We start from the raw sequence: 20,666 nt of genomic DNA on the forward strand, positions 1-20,666 counted from the left end.
TAGGTTCTTCAAATTAAATAAATCTGAAAAGACTTCGGCAATGTCTATTCATATACAAACACAGTAGCTTGCATTGGGAAATACTGGGAAAACACTGTCAAAGTATTTTTGTGAGAAACATTAAAAGAGAAAACATTAAAAATATTACCCAAAAGAGAAAACTGCAAGTTTACCCTCTTGATTCTAACTGTGAAAGAGGTCAGAACAGATTCAGTGGGTGTCACTGTTTGTAGGCAGTTCTGGAGTGGTTCCCAAATAGTCTCACCCCTATCAGTCTGTTCTCAGCTCTCTATTTCCCTTTGAGTCATGTGAACAGAGCTGTTGGTGCAGGTAAACAGTAAACAACACCAAATAATTTTTCTGTCAGGTAATTCTCCATCTAGGTGAGCTCACTATGCAACTACACATACAGCTTTTCTGGTACTGAACAAATAATAGTGCTTTGACAAGAGTTAAGAGCAGCGTCTCTAAAGGAGAAACTGAAACCTCATTCTCTGTAACACAGAATGGGATACTTATTCTGTCCTAGGAATACAACCCTGTGTTTAACAGGCACAGTGAAAAATAACTGAAGCAGATTTGTCAGCAAGTAAAAGCCAATTACCTCAACTGAAACTTTCCAGAGTACTTGGGCAACACCCTGACAGGAGTAAACAATGCAGAAAAGGCATTTTACAAGGTCAGCAAGAAAAGATTTAAATGATTTGTGGCATAGGAGTGGAAAATTTACCCCCTAAGATGAAACTATGAAGCTCATAAGGTCATGAAAACTACAGACTGATGTCAAGGACTGGAAGAATTTTCCTGGATCTTTGCTTGTAAAGATGGTTTGAGACTGCAGCAAGAAAGGCAAAATTCAGTTCCCTGGACCATACTTAAAATAAAACCACTCAGTTTTAGAGAGTGGACAGAGCTGATCCAGGATGGAAAGTGCAGTCTCAGAGGGGTCAGTACAGGTCAGGCAGGAAGGTTAATTATTACTAGTAAGAGGGACTATGAATGGTAAGAGATCACACATTGGCAGTGATTATTGTTATTGGAGAGGATGCGCTGTGATAAAACATATAAAGAAAAAACCCATAAATGCCTTAATCAATGCTGCATCATGCAGTAACTATTCCTAGTTCCTGTGAATTACAGAGCACATACAGTCTTCACATAAACGTTACATCTTAGAACTAAAAAAATTTTCTGCAGCAGCTCAGAGCCTGAGCAGTCACTTAACCTTCCTAGTATGTTTTGAATCTACCAAAATGGTTGCTCACAATGAGCTTGCTCATTATATAACAAAATAAGAATAACATATATAAAGAATGTCTCTTGAAAGCATTATTCACCTCTATCCTTCTTCACTCTGCTGCAAAAGATTAAGGGAAGATTCAGGTTTCTGTCCATCACTGCCCTCTTGAATTCCTCTACTGACATTTTACATGTCTGTGAGCTGATCTTGTACAAAAGGATTGAATTGGTTTTTATTTGGTGCATTTCAGCTGAGATTCAACAAAATCTCACTAACTTTTTATGTAAACAAGCCCCATGATAACAGTTAATCTTTTTCTGTTAGAAGAATTTTATTAAACATACATTAAACATTTTATTAAACGTGTGTATGCATATGGGGGTCATAACTGTAACAAGACTGGCATGACAATGATTTACCATTTTCCAAAAAATGCCAAGAACTTTCATATTTTGGACATAAATAGGAATCACCATACACTTCTGGAGCACTTAGGTGAAAAGGACTATATTCTCTCCTTGCTACTGCAAAATGAAAAGTAAATCAGAGAGGCCATATTTTACAGTGATGTTTTAACTTCTTTTCCCTCCTTTAGGAGGTCTTAGTGCTTCTCAGCCACGCACTGTTTTCTTTAGAAACTACCCTTTCTCCCTAAAGACAGTTAAGTTTTAACCTTAAGTACAATGCAGTACTTTGAAAAGGAACATTTAATGTAAAGTGTTTTTTCAGATAACACATGATAATGTATCAATTTTTTCAAGTTCATTACTAAATCTTCACCTGTCATGCAGGTAAGAGGAAAGAAAAACGTGTTTCCATATCAGTTATGCATTCTTGGAATAAACATTTTCCATTTTTCTTTCTTTTCACTTCAGGTACACATTTTTGCTCTTCTATGGCTGTTCTTGACTTTCAACTGGCTTATACGTTTGCTCCGAAACACCAGATATGACTAATCAGTTAAGAGCAGTTATCAGATCTTTAGGCAAAGTCCACTGAATTATTGTCTCCTCCCATAGTTTGGCTGTTAGTGCAAACTATTTAACTACTTAAATTTGTTGTCAGTGTTTAAAAACACTGACAACAAATCTGCTTTGCAGACTACATCTATCCACTTCCATCCCTACATTAAACTACCCCAAGAAGCTGGACATCTCTACTGAATGATTCTGATATACACAGCTAATATGTACAGCTAATAGTCATACTTCCCTGTGCTAAATGTGCAGTCAACATTCCACCTGTAAACAGGGAAAATCAAGTCATCTTCCAAATAGCCACTAGAAAAAAATACTGTTAAATCCACATAAACACTGAAATGGAAAGGAAACATGCTAATACTAGGTTTTCACACACCTCCAATCTATGAAATAAGAATTCATGAGCATTTGATGTTTCTTTAAAAGCCTTATACTTTAGATGAAGTTCAGTAACTCCATGGTGAAGCTGCTGATGTTTTGACAGTTGTTGGGAAATCAGGTGCAAGTAAGAGAGCGTAGGCTTTGCTCTCAGCTAGCACAAGCCTTTCATAGACTGGCAGGCTTTTCTCCTGTGAATTGCCTACAGTCAAAAATTCTTAAATAACAGAAATGAATGCAAAAGTAACCCATTATCTCCTACTTTGCTATTGGCAAGGTCAGAAAACGAGAGATTAAATGTTCCAGCGCTTTAGTAGAAGACAATAAACACCCACGGAGGGAAGTGAAGAGTTTAGGTGGGACTTGTTTCATCAAATTTAACATGTCTACACTTTTAATCTTTGGAGATCTGTTTTTTAAATGTCTACAAATGTCTCCCTTTAAACTTAACAGAGAGAAATAAGCATTTTACAGTGGACTTCAGCTAACCTGTTTGAGAGATCTATTTTAGGATGGGATAAAATCACAGTCTGAATACGTTTATTTTTCTCTGTTGATTAGAAAAGGAGCCTAGGGTGACTGGATCAGCTGTAGACATCTATATTTGGTCAGGTGAATCCCTACAGCCTACAGTGGCCAAAACAGCTATAGAAGAAAAACAGAAAACTAATGAGGATCTATATTACAGCATGTTGTGCTACTTAGATGAAACTCCACAGCAGAAGATAAAGAATCCTGGTACCCATATTGAATAGTCCTAGTGCAGAAGAATACACCAGACACAAACTTCTAAAACTGACCAACAAATCTTGAAAACTTAAGCTTCATCAGGTGTAGCTCTGGAGATACTTAAAAACTGAAAAGGGGTTAAACAGAAAAAAATGTATATTTGCCCTTGTTGCTTACCCCTTTCCTAACCTACAATCTAATAAATAATTCCTCAGAATCTGTTCTGAAGCTACACAATAAATAAGTGAAAGCAGGAGCTGCTGACCTAAGAAAATATTTTCGGTCAGGAGAAGAAAAACTTAAACAAACCTTCTCTCTTTCCCATGTGAAAGCTTTGCTTCAGTGGCTGTGACGGTATGTGATGGGCTCTGTTTGAACAGCACTGCTTGAATTCACTGCACTTGGCTGTCCAGGCAGTCAGATGAGGGACATGTCAGCAGGGAAGATAGCAAACATGTAAAATGACATTCTGACTGTGGTCATGGATTCCATAAGGACAGGTGACCCCAGCAGTGCTAAGTGGGGCTTTTCTGACTGAACTGAGTCTTTATCTTAAATGTAATCGCTACAAATTCCAGTCTTTCTGAAAAAAGCCTTGTCTGTCAAAATCAGTGCAAGCATGCATGCAACTAGTTTATTTAGCACATCTATTCTGTCCTTTTTTCTATAAAACTGTCCTTTATACTTACAGTGAAGAACCACTCGCAGTATCTTTTGCACTTGCAGGACAGGAGCTCAAATACTACTTAGTAAACTTATAATAAATTACCTTACAAATTTACATCATCTGTTACCTAAGCTTATACTATATTTGTATTTGAGAGGGGGAAGCAATTTCAAACTTGGGCTGGATAGAGGGATGAAATCTCAGTGTAGCCATCTTCCATAGTTCTAGGACTTGTACATTAAGTCCTTCTGACTTTAGCAATATGTCTCCCCATAAGAGAAGGTAAATGTACAAAGTTATTTCAGGAAAACACACCCATTTATTTAATACAGTTTGATGTCCCTGAATAAAACATCAAATGTTTAGATAGCAATTGCTGAAGACAGCTTCCCACTACCACAAGATTGTCTCCCATTCTTGTTTGGCTACTACCACTTTTAAACAACTTCTGTAATTAGGAAAGATATTAAAGCAGGGGCTCTCAAGCTTTTCCATTTTACAATAAAGTGTGGAACTGTTTAGCAGCTTCAAATATTTAGACTGCTGTGCAGTGGATACGAATCTAGTCTTTGTACAAACTTTCACAGATGTGTTTTAGGGGGCTCACAGTTTTCATGAACTAAAAGAAACCTCTGCCATGTTTTATTTTATACATCCCAGCAAGAATGCATACACTACTTAAGAAAAGAGAGGGAAATGAATCAAAATATACTAAAAGTCTCATGATGAGGAAAGATCCATATGCATTCTAACTTAGAGGCAGTAGAAAAGATCTGTCTCAAAAATCTCAATGCTTTAAAAAAAACCACTTCTCTCACATATACTCCATGAAGTTCAGAAACAGGCCCTAAAGATTTTCAATAAAGTGTTTCAACACATTTTCACCCACGTTAACAAATAATTTCTCTCCAGCTCTAAGCAACTGGAATTTAAATGAAAAATTAAAAAAAATCAGAAACTTGAAATACTAATCCATAGATAACAGTAATCTTATCTGCAGAAATACTATAATTTCTACACAATTATCTAAGATCATTGATAACAATGCCAATTCCCACTGCACACTCTATAATCTCTTTCCACTGGTGTCTAAGAGCAGAGTGATGATACAACAGCCAACTACCTGGCTTGCCTTGCTGCTCCACCTGGAAACAGCTGGTCAGCCTCCTGGAAGCACCAGAAGAGGGGATAAAACTGTGTAACTCTTATAAAACTGCTGAGTTTTAAATAACAATAAAAAAGTTAAATAACAGATTTAAAAGTATGTCATTTTCAAATGTCTGCCAATCTGAATAACAAATGCTTCCATTTGTTTCTTCTTTTGAGCAAAAATACGGTTAACACATGTTCATACTATGTATGCTCTGATTAAAAAAAAAGGCTGCTCACATAATAGAAATGTACTAATATTATATTCAAAAATCTACTGTAAACCCCAATTGCAAAAATCTTCATGTTCAAGATTCCCCTGGAGCTCTTCCAAGGAAAAGAGCCAACTACAATAAATAAGGTGGGAAGTTAGGGAGTATCTACAATGTAGTGACCTGCTATCATTAGGTTTAAAATACTCATGAGAATACAGTAGTAGAGGAAAGAATACTAATGTTTTTCCCTTGTGAAACCTGACTTAGAAAATGTGCGGAAATATTCAATAGAAAATGGACCAGAAATGGATAAAACTTACAGTGCTCCATTTCTGGTAGAAACCAGAAATACCCTAAAATTATTTTCAGAGACCATTATTTTAAAGAAGGATTTCATTAAAGAAAACATGGATAACAATGTTCTACCACTCAACTTTCAAGGTACAGCTATAAAATACATTTTTACAAGAGCATGGAGCCACTGAATAATATTTTCCTCTTTTGATGAATAAAAAAAGTAACTTAATCAAGGTGGCAACCTGTTTCCCTTGTAACTGCAATGTCAGGCATTTTGAAACACTTGGTCTGTTAAAATTACAGCCACACTTTCATCTCCATATATCATAAAACTGAGGGAGACAACCTTCATGTGCACTCCCACTCACTGTTACAGGGACAAAACCCTCACAGTTTATTACTTTGCATACCTCAAACCTCTAGTGACATTTCCCCTAAAACAAAGTACATGCTGCTCCAGGATACACAAAAGGAAGGACCACATTGTCCTTATATATATGGAAGCAGAAAATAAACACTGACAGGTTACCCCTATAAAAGAAAACACATTCCTGTATTTCACCTCTTACACTAGAGGATATTTTTGTTCACTTAAAAAAACCACATAAATTTACTGGGCCTTAAATATTGTATTAACTTACCTATTGTGGAAATATGGATTTTCCGTAAAAATAAAACAAATGGCTTTAAAAAAAACTCAAAACAAAACAGAAGTTGCATGATGATTTCTTGAAAATCATCATGCAACTTCTTTAAGAATTTATTTTTCTTAAATAAAGAAAAGCTTTAAATCTCAGAGAAATGGGCCACAGTGGAAAAGCCCTTTACTATATTACCACACCTTATAAATAGTAAATGATATTGTTTAAGGTCAAGGAAAGAAATACTGCAATCCTAAAGTAACCATGCATAAAGGATGCTGGAAGGTTCATATTCCTTATTCCTTCTTTCCTTTTCATTCTTTCATCTAAAAATAAGCTTTATTTATAGCTTGTCTCAGAAGACCTTCCTGAAACATCCCTTAGAGGTATTTTCAAAAGTATTTAATAATTTAACTTTTGCTTATATTTGAGAAACTAAGAAAATATTGAAGAATCCTCCTAACAGAAATAGGTTTCCTAAACAACCATAAATCTATAGATTTGGACTGCTGCTTATCTAAAAAATTCTGTGGGATATTTTAAAAACTTGTTCATCTCATTTTATAATGTACATAAACTCATAACCTCGGTTCATTTTTAAATTAAATTATTACTTCCATTTTCATTAAAAATCAGCAATTCCTGTAACTGTCTAACTTTTTTTTTTTTTTTTTTTTTTTCCCTTTCTCAGCGCCCATCTTGCTTGGCAGTAATGGGGTGTAATACTTGTCCCTTCCATATGGGGAAAATGAGTACTCTACTGCTGCCAAGATCAATCTTGTCTGTAATAAGGATAACTACCGGGTGATCTGTTGGAAGTAGCCAAATGAATGACAGACATGTGAGAGTGATTCAAGTGCCTATCCACAGCTATTTAAAATTAAACTGACACTGGGGAAATGTTGTATACCCATTTCTTTTTCCCATACACTAGATATTTTTAACTGGTTCCCATGAAGATCTCATGCTTGCATAACCAAAGCAAGAATTAGGAATAAACCCTCCCTGGCCTTCATCTGGCACTGTAACCTCCCTTCCCTTCCACACTGCATATCCCAAAGGTGAGACCTCATTCCACAGCAGCTATAGGTCTTCCTGCCTCTCACACTACCTGACAAAAATAAAGGGAAACAGCCTCTGAGTTTCTGGACTTAAGCTCTGTAGCCCCATATTCTGGCAGTACTGTTTCCTGCCATCAGAGACAGAAAAACATTCATAACAGAATATTTTCAAGTTCCATTAAAAAGATGGAATTCTGTACAGTTTAGTAAACATGACCATGGTCAGTACAAAGCCCTCAAAATCTCCAATTTGACTTGTACACACTGAGCCAGAGCAAGGCTAGGCAATTGCACTCAGAGCATCATCAACTTTCTTATAAGAGTGGCAGAGGCAGGAGTTCCAACCCTGATGTAATTTTGATGTAACCTGCAGTAAGTAAAGGACCCTGCCATAACCTGCAGCACGGGTGATTTCTCTCCTTGATAAATTCAGAGAAAGAAAGAATTCATTGAGTGCTATTAACTGCAAAATTCTTCTATCTGCATCAAGATTATCGTGAAAACAGCAATCACTGAAAGCAGAAAGGATGGTCAGAGAAGAACCAAAAATTTTGTCTTTATCCTGTTCACACCTCCTCCAGCTACTGGCCAGAGACAGAGCCCATGGTCTCCACTTCTTCTGACACCAGCTTTCTTCAAAAAGCATTGCTAAGAAGCATTTATCTAAGAAGCTTCAATTCTACAAAAGTCCCAATGCCTACATGGTGGGATGGCATTCAGTAGTGCACACAACAACACAGCTACTTAAGCACAGATCATGTCTGAGAAACAAAGAAACCCAAAACACTAATACAAGAGGAAAAAAGCAAATTAATATTCTGTACCCAGCCACAACAGCAGAAACTAATCAGACTGTTAGCCCATTAGTAAAACCACAAGGTTTCACTCCAGCAGCTCTGAAACAGTAATGGATTTTCCCATGAAAACTTGAAAGAAAAGGTGAAAAAAGGTTTGTGTGGTATGATGGAGAGGAATGCCAGACACAGCTTTGGTCAAACATTCCCATTAAGTATTTTCTCATTACCCACTAAGTTCACTCACAGGCCAATTTCACTGGCTATTTACCAAAGAGGTTTAAGAAAATGTTTACTGCTCTTTACTGCTTTTCAATTTTCTAGGCTTGCTGGCATTTCAAATTAAAACATCCTTGTAAAATTTAAAAAGTAACACATGAATGGTTTATACTATACTGAGAAAATTTCAGTAGATTTTCTGTTATTCTGATTATAAACATTCTACCACCAAACTGCTATACAATTACCTTCAAAAAGTGACTAAAGATGCCTTTTTTCTTTAGCAATATGTACTAAATCTCACTGAAATTATTTCATTAGAAATGAGAACACATCAGGCTCTTTGTAGAGACAGACACTGATGCACTTGTGCTTTTATTACACATATAGCATACCATAACTTCAACTCTGTAATGCCTAAAAAAACCCAAAATGAGTAAAATTACATTTTTCAGCACTAGGTAATATGGAAAATGTAAAGAAGTGTAATACTTAGTTGCAGAAAACAAACTGAAGTCTTGGATAACATTATGTGTTTATCTTTAATTACACTAATGCTAAATGCCAACTGCTATTTTTGAGAGTATAAGGGAAAAAATGGAAACTAGGAAAGTAGCCGGTAGAAAGAAAGTAATTACTGCACTGCTGAAAAAATGCTTTGATAAACTACACACAAGATATTAATCTCCCAGTTTACAGACCAATGATCTTTCCAACAAACAGCATTTACTGCTTACAGAACATAAAAGCCAACTTCTTGAACATTCATTTGCTTTTAGCATGCCTTTATGCGTTTATATTTCATCAAACACAGTAATTTGAGTAGAACAAGTAAAGAACACTAACAAAAAAGCCAAAAGATACAAACAGTAGAAAGACCTTGAAGAAGTATACTGCTTTTATTTTGTACGACTGCTTATAGGAATTTTTCTTCTTTTCTATTCAGATTGATATGCTAAACTGTGTTTTCCTTAGATGTGTAGAGTTAAAGTTATAAACTAGACAGACTTCTTGTACAGGTATTGGTAGTGCTAAGTCACTGAAAATGATGTCATAAAATTAGTATTTGTCTAAATTCTTCACCTATTAGTTCCATTATTTTCATTTCCACTGTGCAAAGCAGAAGAATGAAAGTCTTAAATTTTATAACTACAAATGAAGAAAAACAGCAGCATTAAAACTCTACAGACCAAAGTGATTTACTAGAGTCTTAAAAAGTACTATATAAATATCAGCACCTGTACAAATTTATAATATAAAATTATGAACCTGCTTAGACTTGTACACATACTTAAAATTTTACTATATTAGTGGCCCAAATGAAGTTGTTTATTGACAGTTTCTTACTGTTGGGTCTCCGTTTCATGCCCTTCTGCATTTAAACAAAGAACAGAAATTTAGCTCTTGATTCTAAGAGAAACTGAAAGTAAAGGAATCTTTTGTGGACTCCCCTGTAGCACGATCTATCTTGGCAGGTAAACAGACCCTTAATTTCCAAGACTGAGAAGACAAAGGTTCCAAATAAAAACAAAAATTTTTTGAATGCAAAAAAAGACTGCCGAGAAGTATTTCTAAATATTTAAATCTTTTGGAGATACAGGATCCATCATTGATAGCTTTTCCCTGTTGCAGCCTTAGAGCTTAAGTGAAATTTCTGCACCCTGTTACTGACATGACTGTTACTAAAAGGAGATGCCATCATGACCAGCTCCAAAGTCAGGTCAAGGGAGTTCAAATTCATTGTGAATGGAATTATGAAACTATTTTGTTTTCGGCGCTCATGGACAGGAGAGCTCCTACAAAAATCTACTTCTTTCACTTTAGCTTATGTAGTTGTTTTCCTTTTCTCTGTCATGAAGTTTCAGAGGAGCTACTGAGGTATTCATGTTTTCTCTCAGACAAAAGTTGTAAGTACTTGGTTATAAGGCTTGTATCAGAAAATAGAAATCCTCTAGAAAGTCTCATGAGTTTAGCTTGGTTTGTGGTTTGGCATGTTCCACAGGAGAAAAACATAATAGCCAATTTTTGCTGAATTTGGAGAAATTATTTAGCAATAGGTAAAATTTCAAAAGTCATATTAAACCCCTTTCTATTTAGATTATATGTTTAAGATGAAAACAGGTGTTCTTCTGCACTAGGAAAAAACATGTGTTTTATGCTTTGGTAAGAATTCAGCGTTTTTAATTTCCAAGACAGCTGCCACCAAAATTATAGGTATAAGAAATCCATCCATAAGCAGATTTTACCTTGGGATGGACTTATGGAGAAAGCAGTATTCAAAAAGAAAATACAAAGGTGGTGGTGTAAAAACAGCATCCAGCAGAAGGAGGTTTGGTCTTCTGTGCTAGGAAAAACAGTTGTGCTCGCTTAAAAAAAGTGCAGAAGGAAAAAGTGGTATTCTGAAACAAATATCAAAATTGATAACCTGAAATACTCCAACAGCTAAAGGGACATACATTGCCATACTTATCAGTGGCAATTCTGTTGTAATTTCACCCACTCCTATGGATGAAATAACATACCTTATGGGTGTTTGTTACCACCCATAAGTTTACTTGTATATCATAAGAGTAAAAGGACTTTTTCATCTATGGTATTCTGCACAAGGGAATAGGTCACCAGTTCAAGCCATGAACAGACTCTTCTGTATTACAGGTTCACAGCTTTAGGTTTTTGTAGTAACTGGTGAGAATGGTCTTTTTGATGGATTTCTTAATAATGCCTTCTTTTTGCAGCAAATTGTTGCATTTAGACAAACTAGAAACACATCCTAGAATAACCACTAATCTGGTCTCATGGACAAAAACAAGTTTTGTCACAATAAGCCATTTCATCATGATAACTAGTGAAATAAACAACATAAAAATCTATGTATTTGTGGATTTGTGTCTCACTCCATAGACCTAGAAGGGCTCACAGAAATCCTTGAGAAATGCATTGCTAACACCAGAGCAGGGAAGCTCTACTGCTTCAACACCTTGTCCTAGGAATTTTTTTTTTTTAATTTAATTGAAACAATTATTCAGATTACTCTAGCCTTATCTCTTTATCATGGAATAGGAAAATCACAATAGTGTTAGTAGGTAATGACCTGTATAAGGGAAAAGAAGCATATGAATATGATTTCATTCATATTTTGAAGAGATGATTAAACTAAAATACATACGGCATCTGTAACTTCTATCTCATACAGCTTCTGGAAGGTCTCACGATAAAAGAAAAACAGCTTCCCACTGCCACCACCCTTCTTAACAGAGGTGCCTGTGACAAGGATCTTATCATCTGGACTGAAACAACAATCTGTCCTGTTGAAGAAAACAAAGAATCTCACTGGCTGGATAAATAATTAACACATCAAGATCTTAGATATAAATTGGACTCCTTAAAACAATCTTTTCTATTTTTTAGTCCTTTTCAGACAACACTTGAACAGTATTTTGTGAAATGTCATTTATTGCTGTAGTTATCAATTACAGTTATCTGTTACAATTGTTATTACAGTTGTGCACAAGATGTGCAAAACTGACAGATTCAGTAAAAATCCTCCTCCCCACAATCAAAAGTCTTGCAAGCTTTTCAATACAAGAAACAGCAACAACAAAAAAAAAAGTACTTTAAAATCTGGTTGCCATCATTAAGTAAAAAATGTGCTAATAATGAAATCTGGTTTTGCTGATGATACATTCTTCAGTGATGCAAGGTGGTGTGTTTATAAATTGGCCAAAAATATTTTTCTGTTTATTTTTCCTCTGTGTTACAAATTGCAATTAAGACTGAGCTGTCCATGACTTGTCTTTCTAAGATCTTATTTCAAAACCGTCCTTAGGGGATTTGGCTGTATTACAGCAATAGAAATGCAGATGAGACCAATAAAAATATTGAAAACAATACTTAGCACTATGCAGCAAAATAAAATCAGCCTTTCTGACACTGTAACCTGAATTCATATCATGTACCTTCCTGTTATGTCTAGTTTTTCATTCAGCTCTTTTTTTAATAATTATAGACTAAATAACAATAAGATTTACATCTATATCTCATTACACACACATTTCCTCCTCAAATGTTACTAATCTAATTAGACCTAAGATATATGAGACTGAAAAATCACAAAAATCTTTTAAAGCAATGTGAATCCCTAAAATAGATGAGAATTGTCACTGCACAGTTCTCCTTGTACATTCTACTCTTCACTACTGTGGACCTAGTGACAACTGAGGATAAGAACTCCAATAGAACCCTTCCCTATTCAGGAAAAACACTGCTATTTCTGCTAGTTGGAATAAATTAGAATACTTACATTGGAAAGAAGCTGGGCAGTCCATCTGCTGAATTAAGAGGTTTTTTAAATTGTCTAATATCCCATATCTTTAAAGTATCGTCTCCTATGAAACAGAAGAGACAAAAGTTAGCAAAAAAGAATTCAAGTCAAGAACTTACACATGTCAGAAAATTTCACTCTCTAATTCAGAGAGAAGGAGAACAAAATTGTGTAATAGAATCATCCAAAATGGGAACAAATTGTAAGTTTTTCCTCAGTAAGTGACCATGACAGTGCAAGGTTGAGAAGCTCAATATGTAGCCCTCCAGTATACCAGAAATTTCACCTCAATGGCTCAATTCTGTTGTGGCAATCCCTCCTATCAAGAACCACTATTCACAGTGGAATCAGATTACTCAATCACTAATTTATTCTTTGTTTGTGAGCATTGATGCTTTGCTTCTAGGACCAAATTTCAAGATATCTAAAGAAATTAAAAATGTTGCCATGAATGGTCTAGATCAAAAACTAAATAAGTTTTATATGTGTGGTTTTTACCTGTCCTGAAAAAGCAATCAGGAAGAACATGAAAATCACATGAAAGTCTTCTCCATTCTTTAGCAGGCAACAAACTGCTATCTCAGTATGGAGAAGAAGCCCTGGAATCAGTCCGAAATCCTCAGGGAACGGGGTGAAGGGAAGCAAGTGAAACCACACTTTTTACTGTAATGAAACTTTTCACCACACTACCTTTAGTTATAAAAGCCAAAATCAAGGTTACAAAAAGAGATTTGTAGCAATTTTCATCTGTGTTTGATAAACATGGTGTGACTGTAGGCCAGTAAAAGTCAGGCTGTTTATCCCTTTCTGAAAAGTTATGACATACTAACAAAATGAGAACAGGGGTTTAAAAAAAAAAAGAATAATTAGCTATTCTCAGAGACATCTACATCTCCTCTCTGACTGTCCTTCTGGAACACATATTTCCAGCATGAGACGAGCTACAGAATTTGAGCTTTGAAGTACCTCACTCAAGCACCTAGACATATCCCAGCATTTGACAGCAGTGCCTCAACACTTTCAAGGGTAAAAAGAAGGACATTTAAGCAACAATTCCCTTAAAAATATCCAGACAAAAAGTTACAAAATCTTTCTGACCTAGGAGGCAAGATCTGCTTCCTTCCAAAGTACAAATCTTGCAGGGAAGTAATTTGGTTATCTACAAGTATTTTGTGGATTCATAGCCTTTGAGCTCAAGAGCTCAAAGGAGGCCTTGGAAATAAAATGTTTTTAAAAGAAGTAACAAAAGAAATCAAGGCCAGCAGTGCCCTTTACAGAGAAAGCAGTAATGTGTGGCCTCGTACATCATGTATGTTTATATTAAAGACTAGGATAACTCCTTACTACAAAATATTTTTAAGAAGTGGACAAGTTAAATAAATGATGTCTAGAGTAGAGTATATTTCTGTTCATTGGGAAGCTAAAAAATGACAAGAAAGAAAAATGCTGAGTCCCTGTTTTGGGGATATGTATTTTCTTATTGTTTCCCAGTAGACTCCATCCCAAGTACTTCAAAGCATTTAGTCTTGTAAAATGAGCCCTCCCTTTTCCCTCTCACCCTCCAAGAAAAAAAAACAAAAAAAACCCCACTTATCGTCGAGATGTTACATCTAAAGCACCAGCACTTTATAAATGTATGCAAAGGACAGCATTTGGCCACTTTGCAAATCTCCTGGATAGGGACAGATCTACGGCTAGCAGCCAAGGCTGTTCTGTTCCTAGTGGAATGAGCCTTGACATGATCTTCAAGCTGTAGTCCTGCCAGGTTTTAGCAGGAGAAAAGCAGTCAGACATGTAGCTATATCTCCTTTGCTTGCAAGAAAATGTAATAGGCTAGATAAAAAAATTTAGAAGACTCTAGTAGGACTCAAATTTAGGGCTGATTTCAAGTCAACATTGTCTTATCTTGAAATAGTTTAGAAATAGAAGAGTAATAGAAGTGTAAGAGTATTTGGAGAGGGGAAAATGCTAGTAGAATGACTTGACTTGCTAATGCTGTATAACTTTACCATCATTAACAATTTGCTCCAATTCACTTTTCCTAATTAAAACTCCCAGTGTGCAAATGCAAATTGGTTCCTAAATCTAATTTTATTTCAAGTTGAAATCACTGTCACTAAGATCACAGAATATTGCCTTTCCTCAGCACCAAGGATTTTTCCCAGTAGGATCCTTCTATCAATGCTTAGGAGGCAGCTAACAGAACTGCAGCAGTTGCGATCTGTTTTTAATTACTTTATACATGAATAGAAATAGTTATCCTTAAACAAAAGCATAGAAACAAGTTGTGCAATTCAGAATGAATATTCAAAATAGTCTACTCAGATCATTCTGTATTTTTTCTTGATGGCAGACTTCTCCAAAGCCTGGCAGGCTTATTTAAAGCTTTTACAGCATTTTTAGTAGCATTTGAAATGCTATTTTTCACCATTTTAATAAGGATATCAATAAACAGGCTCAAGACTGACACAATCAGGTCAAGACACTGTTATGCCAATGGTATTGAGCACTGGATTTATCAAGAAGTAACAATTAGGTCCTAAAAAAGCAGTCTTTGGTGAGCAAAGATAGGCATTTTTCAAATGCCCTTTTGTCAAAATACGGCTGAAGCTCTAATACTATAAAGATTTTATCTGATTTTTTTCTTTTCTTTTCAGAAGATACTGACCAGGAAGACAAGCACATGAATGCAAGTAGGCCCAAAAGAAGCAAAAATGCTGCCAGGAATTCACAAAGCCTACAGTCAGCAGCACTCTGTTTAAAAAGAGGGAGTCCTCTGCTGAAAGCAAAGCCTGATGACAGAAATTGGTCACAGAGATCAATGAGGCAAAGAAACATAGGAAATGGGAATTTTAAAAGGTTATATCTTTGGAAACACATAGCCTAACAAACTTACCAGAATATGTTTATCAACTCTGAGCCTTTCTGTGAAGGCTTATACTACATATGTGAGAGACACCTTACAAAACAAGGTACAGGCTTCTGCATTCTGTACTGGTTCCACAGGAAGAGCTGCAACAATTATAGAGCAACTTTTGGAGGCATCAAAGAGTAGGACCAAAGACAAAGATCCTGTGAGGGAAGTCACAAATCGAGGAGTCTCAGCCTACGTTTGGAACACTTCTCAGCATCACCTGCCTGATCAAGTAAGTGCATCATCCTCTTTAAACATTTGGAATGAACATACAAACATGGCTAGAAGGATACCAGAATACTTTCATATTGCCTTTTAAGCTCCAAGTGTTGCTCTACCTGACTATTAAAACAAGCAAATGTATTTCTGCCATGGTTTGAATGAACACCAGTGTTCAGCTTCTAAGAAATATTACTTGACAAAAACCCATCTGATTTTTGAAATGCCAATGTTTGGATTTACTATGAAGAGCAGTATGTTATTACACTACACAAAACAGCCTCTATACATGCTGCTCATAATCCTTGAGCATACATGTTTTTATGTTTTAAACCAATTTAAAAATGAATAAAGAAATACAAGTAAAATTAAAAAAGGAAAAAGACCAACAAAAAATATCAGGAGTCAAAAAAAGATTTTAAAAATTTTTACAGTAAGACCTCAAGTCCAATCCTAATTCTTATCTCTCCCCTGCTAAACAAAGAAAATGTTCCACAAATAATATCCTTCGTTGTTTCAAGCATGCAGAAATATCACTTTCTTAAGTTTCTGTCAAGTTACTACCTAATATCCAACAAGAATAGCACTGGAAACTTTCATAAGCAGTTCCTCAGGTTTTTATTTTCCCTTGTGCCTGCAGCTGAGCCATGCCTCATCTTCTCATATCCAACACAGATCTACATCAGATGCAGGAAAGTCCATCAGGCTTTCAATGAAAGTTCCCATGCCCCAAACAACTATCCTCTCTTTGATCCTCAGCACTTGGCAGGTGTGCTAATCTACAAATGCTGGATCCACATCTGCTTTTGTTGGTACAGATCCAAAGCAATACTCATATTAAAGCACTAACCAAACAAGTCAAAATAAGGTATGAATCCTCTTTACTTTCTAGTATAGTGCACACAGAGCTCTTTTTTTTTCCTCTTAATACACTAGACAAAGGTAGCACTTTTATCCACACTGAGTGGCCAAATTTCTGTGCAGTCTTACATTCTGCAAACAATCAATCAACATTTTATACAGCTTAGTGCAGTGTGTGGAAGATAAAACCTGAGTAAATGAAAGTCTGTTTAACACGAGACAAAAACTGGAGACAGATGAGGAAGAGCAGGCAAGTAAAAGTGCCACATGCAATAAAAAATAAGAAAAGGTCATTTACGTGCTCTACATTCATAAATATGAAACTGAAGATAATTTGCATAAATGGAGGTTTCAACATAGCAGTGAATACCCCTCACTAAGTAACAGCCTTGTCTGCTGCTATATTTAATAGCATGCCAAGGTTTAGCCCTAAATTTCCTGAAGTGAGTTTGTGTGAATTTTTTTGGGGCAATCACCACTGGCAGGCAGACACAGTGTTTTACTTAGCGCAGAATGGAAAGACACACAGTTCACATATTTTCCAAGCAGGAGAAGGTCCACACATAATACAAGTCTGGTTCAGTAAGGACAAAAAAGCTTGAGAGCTTTTACCTCACCACTTACAACCCATTCATGATGGGTAGAGTGGCAGCAGAACTCTGAACAGGAGTTCAACTCAGGACCCCGAACAGCAGTTACAAAACAACACAACTGCCATTAGTGTCCATATGCCTAGGGCCTTCAAGGATAAGAGTATAAAGTCCTTACTCTTAAAGAAGTGTTCTGGGAAACAACATTTGGAATCTTTGAAATGTGGCAAGACATACAAAGAATCAGTGAGGCCACACCCAATATCAGCTGCATTTCACTGTACCGACATGCACTGGTCAGACACTCTACCCCCTTCAGGGACAGGGGCACAGGGAGGACACAACGAAAACACAAGCTATTTGGCTAGGAAACACATCCACTGCTTCAGAGGTTTTTTCATCTATGAATACCTACATTCTGGTATTTTGTGTATGTAATCTCATTCTGTCTATGTACTAAACTGACCAGATGTTCTAAACATATGTTAGGCACAGTGTTAGCCAGCATTAATGCATACTCCTCCCCCCAGGCCTGTTTATTTGGCCTTGGGGCAATTCTAATGCATACACAGAGCTTCTGGTTACAGCTGTTTTCCATCCAGACAGCTTGGCTTGTATGCTTGCACCTGCCTGCAAAGTACTGGGCAGACAAATCGCTGCATGAAAAGCTGTCTTCAACAGACACCATCCTATCCGATAATGAAGTTAATGAGTCCTCAAATACAACTTTGCCTTCTCAAGTCTTCTTCTGTTATCTAAGGCTCATTTATAAAAGTTTTATCTGAACTTTACAACGCAAGTCTGTTTTCCCAGTCCTGTGAACATTCCAAATTCTTTTGCCATTCAAGTTTATTTTTGAAAGTCAATTCCAGTCATCAACTTCTGATGTTTTTAGTACAGATTAGATAAAAATTCCAATTAGGACAGAAAATGATATTGCTTAAGAAAGTTGTATGAGGAATTAATACCTACAGAGAAGAGATAGTGTTATTGAGAGGCGTTTATCTTCCACGGAAGAACTAAGCAATGAAACTGGACTTTTTTTTTTTTTTTAATTAAGCTAATGATTTTCTTTCAGTCTATTATTACTGCTAGACAAGAACACAGATCAGGAAATGTGTAATACAATCAGCAAAGTTATCTTAAAATATTTCTTAACTGCAGTAAAATTCTCTTTCAGGAACACAATACTGCATGGTGTATCAAATAAAAGTAGTAAACTGTGAAATACTTCATATTTGAATCATATGTATGATTCAAATATCTGATTTCACTACCTTACCTCATCACAAACAACTACATCCAAACAATTAATGTGATCTATATGGTTTGTTTAGTCAACCATTTCATTTCATTAAAAATGTCTTACATTCAACATGTCATAGGCTTCTTTCAATCACCTACCTCCTCTGCTGGCAAGGACAGTACCATCATAGGAAAATGTCAAACAAGAAGTGTCAGTGCCTGAAGCATGGGCTTGCCTGCAGTGGAACTTTGTATGTACCTGTTCGCCAAACAAACAAAACATTACAAAATCAATTACAATTACAAATCAAAAAACAAATGAAACAAGTGGGACAAACATTACTTCATAGCATTTTCTTTGTTCTGTTGCTATTCATTATTCTAAACAGAAATCCCTACATTTTTAGGAGGTACAGTAGCTAAGTATTTCCAACAGACTTTTATATATGTTATATTAGTTTTAGAATATGCTTTCACATAGAGCTTGAATGCAAGATTTGAATTCTTCCTAAGTTTAAATATACAGTACAGATTTACATAGCATCAGCACTCTTGGAAAACTCCCACTACCTGAACAAAGGTAATTATGCCTGGTTAAGATAAAAATACATTCCAAGACAGTTTTCAACACTCCCCTAAGCAGGTTTTTACTTTCTCAAACTACCAAAATACAGTGTACATAGTTTGGAAAGGACTGAAAAGGACTGGATAAATTTACTTTTGCCAAATTTAATCCCTGGCAGAATTCATGGCTTAAATAATAGAACAAAGTTCAGATATTGTGAGGTTTGTGCTCCATTTAGGTACAGCAAAATTCAAGTATGGGAACAATGTATGTTTTATTTTAATTATTTCTATTTTGCTGATAATCCTAAAGAAAGACTGAAATTATCTTCAAGTTCACATTTTATTCTTGTATGGAGATCACTTCTTATTTATTAAGTCATTATTTAGTAAAATACCTAAAAATTCTATTAATAGGGAAGGAACCTCAAAATAAATTTAGATGGTCTTGTCAAACCAGCTTTCCCACTTCCCAACCTAAAACAAGGGTCTCAGCCAAGATTCCAAGACAGAAAGTGGAAACACAGGAAGGAAAAAGACATAAACAGAGAAAAAGAAATTTGAGACAGGTTGATTCCTTTTTTAATACCTAGGTAATTATGCTTCTAATTTGCCCACTTTTTGTCAAAGAAAACTAATTCACGTAGTTGTAAAATTAGGCTTTCAAGACTTAAGGGTTTCCAGTGCAACTGTATCTAACCTTCCTCTCTGTAAAATGAGAATTAAAACATAGAGAAGAAAATGGCAGATTAGTGACCTTGAAGTCCTTTATTTATGGTAGTGATGAGCAAAACAAAATTCACACATATAAGCAGATGAGGGGTTGAACAACATGAAGCATAATCAGACCTAGGATCCCACCCTGAACAGTAAGAGGACAAAACAATGAGCAGTTGCTCAGTGATTTTTATCCAAAATATGCATTAAAATAGACGCATTTCTACAGAGAATGTGATCGTGAAATGAAAATGTGATCATGAAACGAAAATGTGATCATGAAATGCAATCACACAAACTGATTTAGGCTTGCACAGGAATCCTCAGTAAATTTATCTTAAAATTTTTGACTACGCCCCTTACTAAGACTCTTTTAATGGGTTATTTTGTAAGTAAAAGCCATAAACTAGTGAAGTAATTAATGTTGTTTATTCCTAATAATAGTTGTTCTAAATTTGGTTTAAAAGCTAAAGAATCTTTTTGTGATGATGTTAATAACTATTGCAAGCTTATTTTGATGTGTAGATTTGGTCAGTCATTAAGAGGAGTCACGCATTCCCTCCACAAATGACTCTTCAACAAAGGGGGACTTCAAATACTAACAACATGCTTCTTACAGTATTTGAACACAGACTGCAATGGCCTACACTTAGCCATAGTAATTGTTTTGAAATTACTGTCACTTCCAGCCAATTATGCATACCCTGAAGTCTATGAACAGACTGCAGTTTACAACTGTTTGTCTTTGATGGGAGTGTTTATTAATACTAAAAAACATATTTTGTCCATCCAATAGCATAAAATTTTCCAAGTATGTGAAAATGTGCAAAAAATAAAATGTGAATTGGCTATCAGGAAATAAATT

At 35.7% G+C, this 20,666-nt stretch overlaps 1 protein-coding gene across 1 annotated transcript in view; it reads right to left on the reverse strand.

The window, feature by feature from the left end:
- The window catches only part of WDR70 (WD repeat domain 70), a 131,731-nt gene that overhangs the window by 23,895 nt on the left and 87,170 nt on the right, over positions 1-20,666 (reverse strand). The window contains exons 11-13 of the mRNA XM_050986878.1: positions 18,680-18,779; positions 12,671-12,755; positions 11,537-11,675 (exon numbers count right to left, since the gene is read on the reverse strand). Of these exons, the coding sequence (XP_050842835.1) occupies positions 11,537-11,675; positions 12,671-12,755; positions 18,680-18,779 (324 nt within the window). The remainder of the gene's footprint in view (positions 1-11,536; positions 11,676-12,670; positions 12,756-18,679; positions 18,780-20,666) is intronic.

This window comes from Serinus canaria, chromosome Z (genome assembly GCF_022539315.1).
Source record: "Serinus canaria isolate serCan28SL12 chromosome Z, serCan2020, whole genome shotgun sequence".
Taxonomy (NCBI): domain Eukaryota; kingdom Metazoa; phylum Chordata; class Aves; order Passeriformes; family Fringillidae; genus Serinus; species Serinus canaria.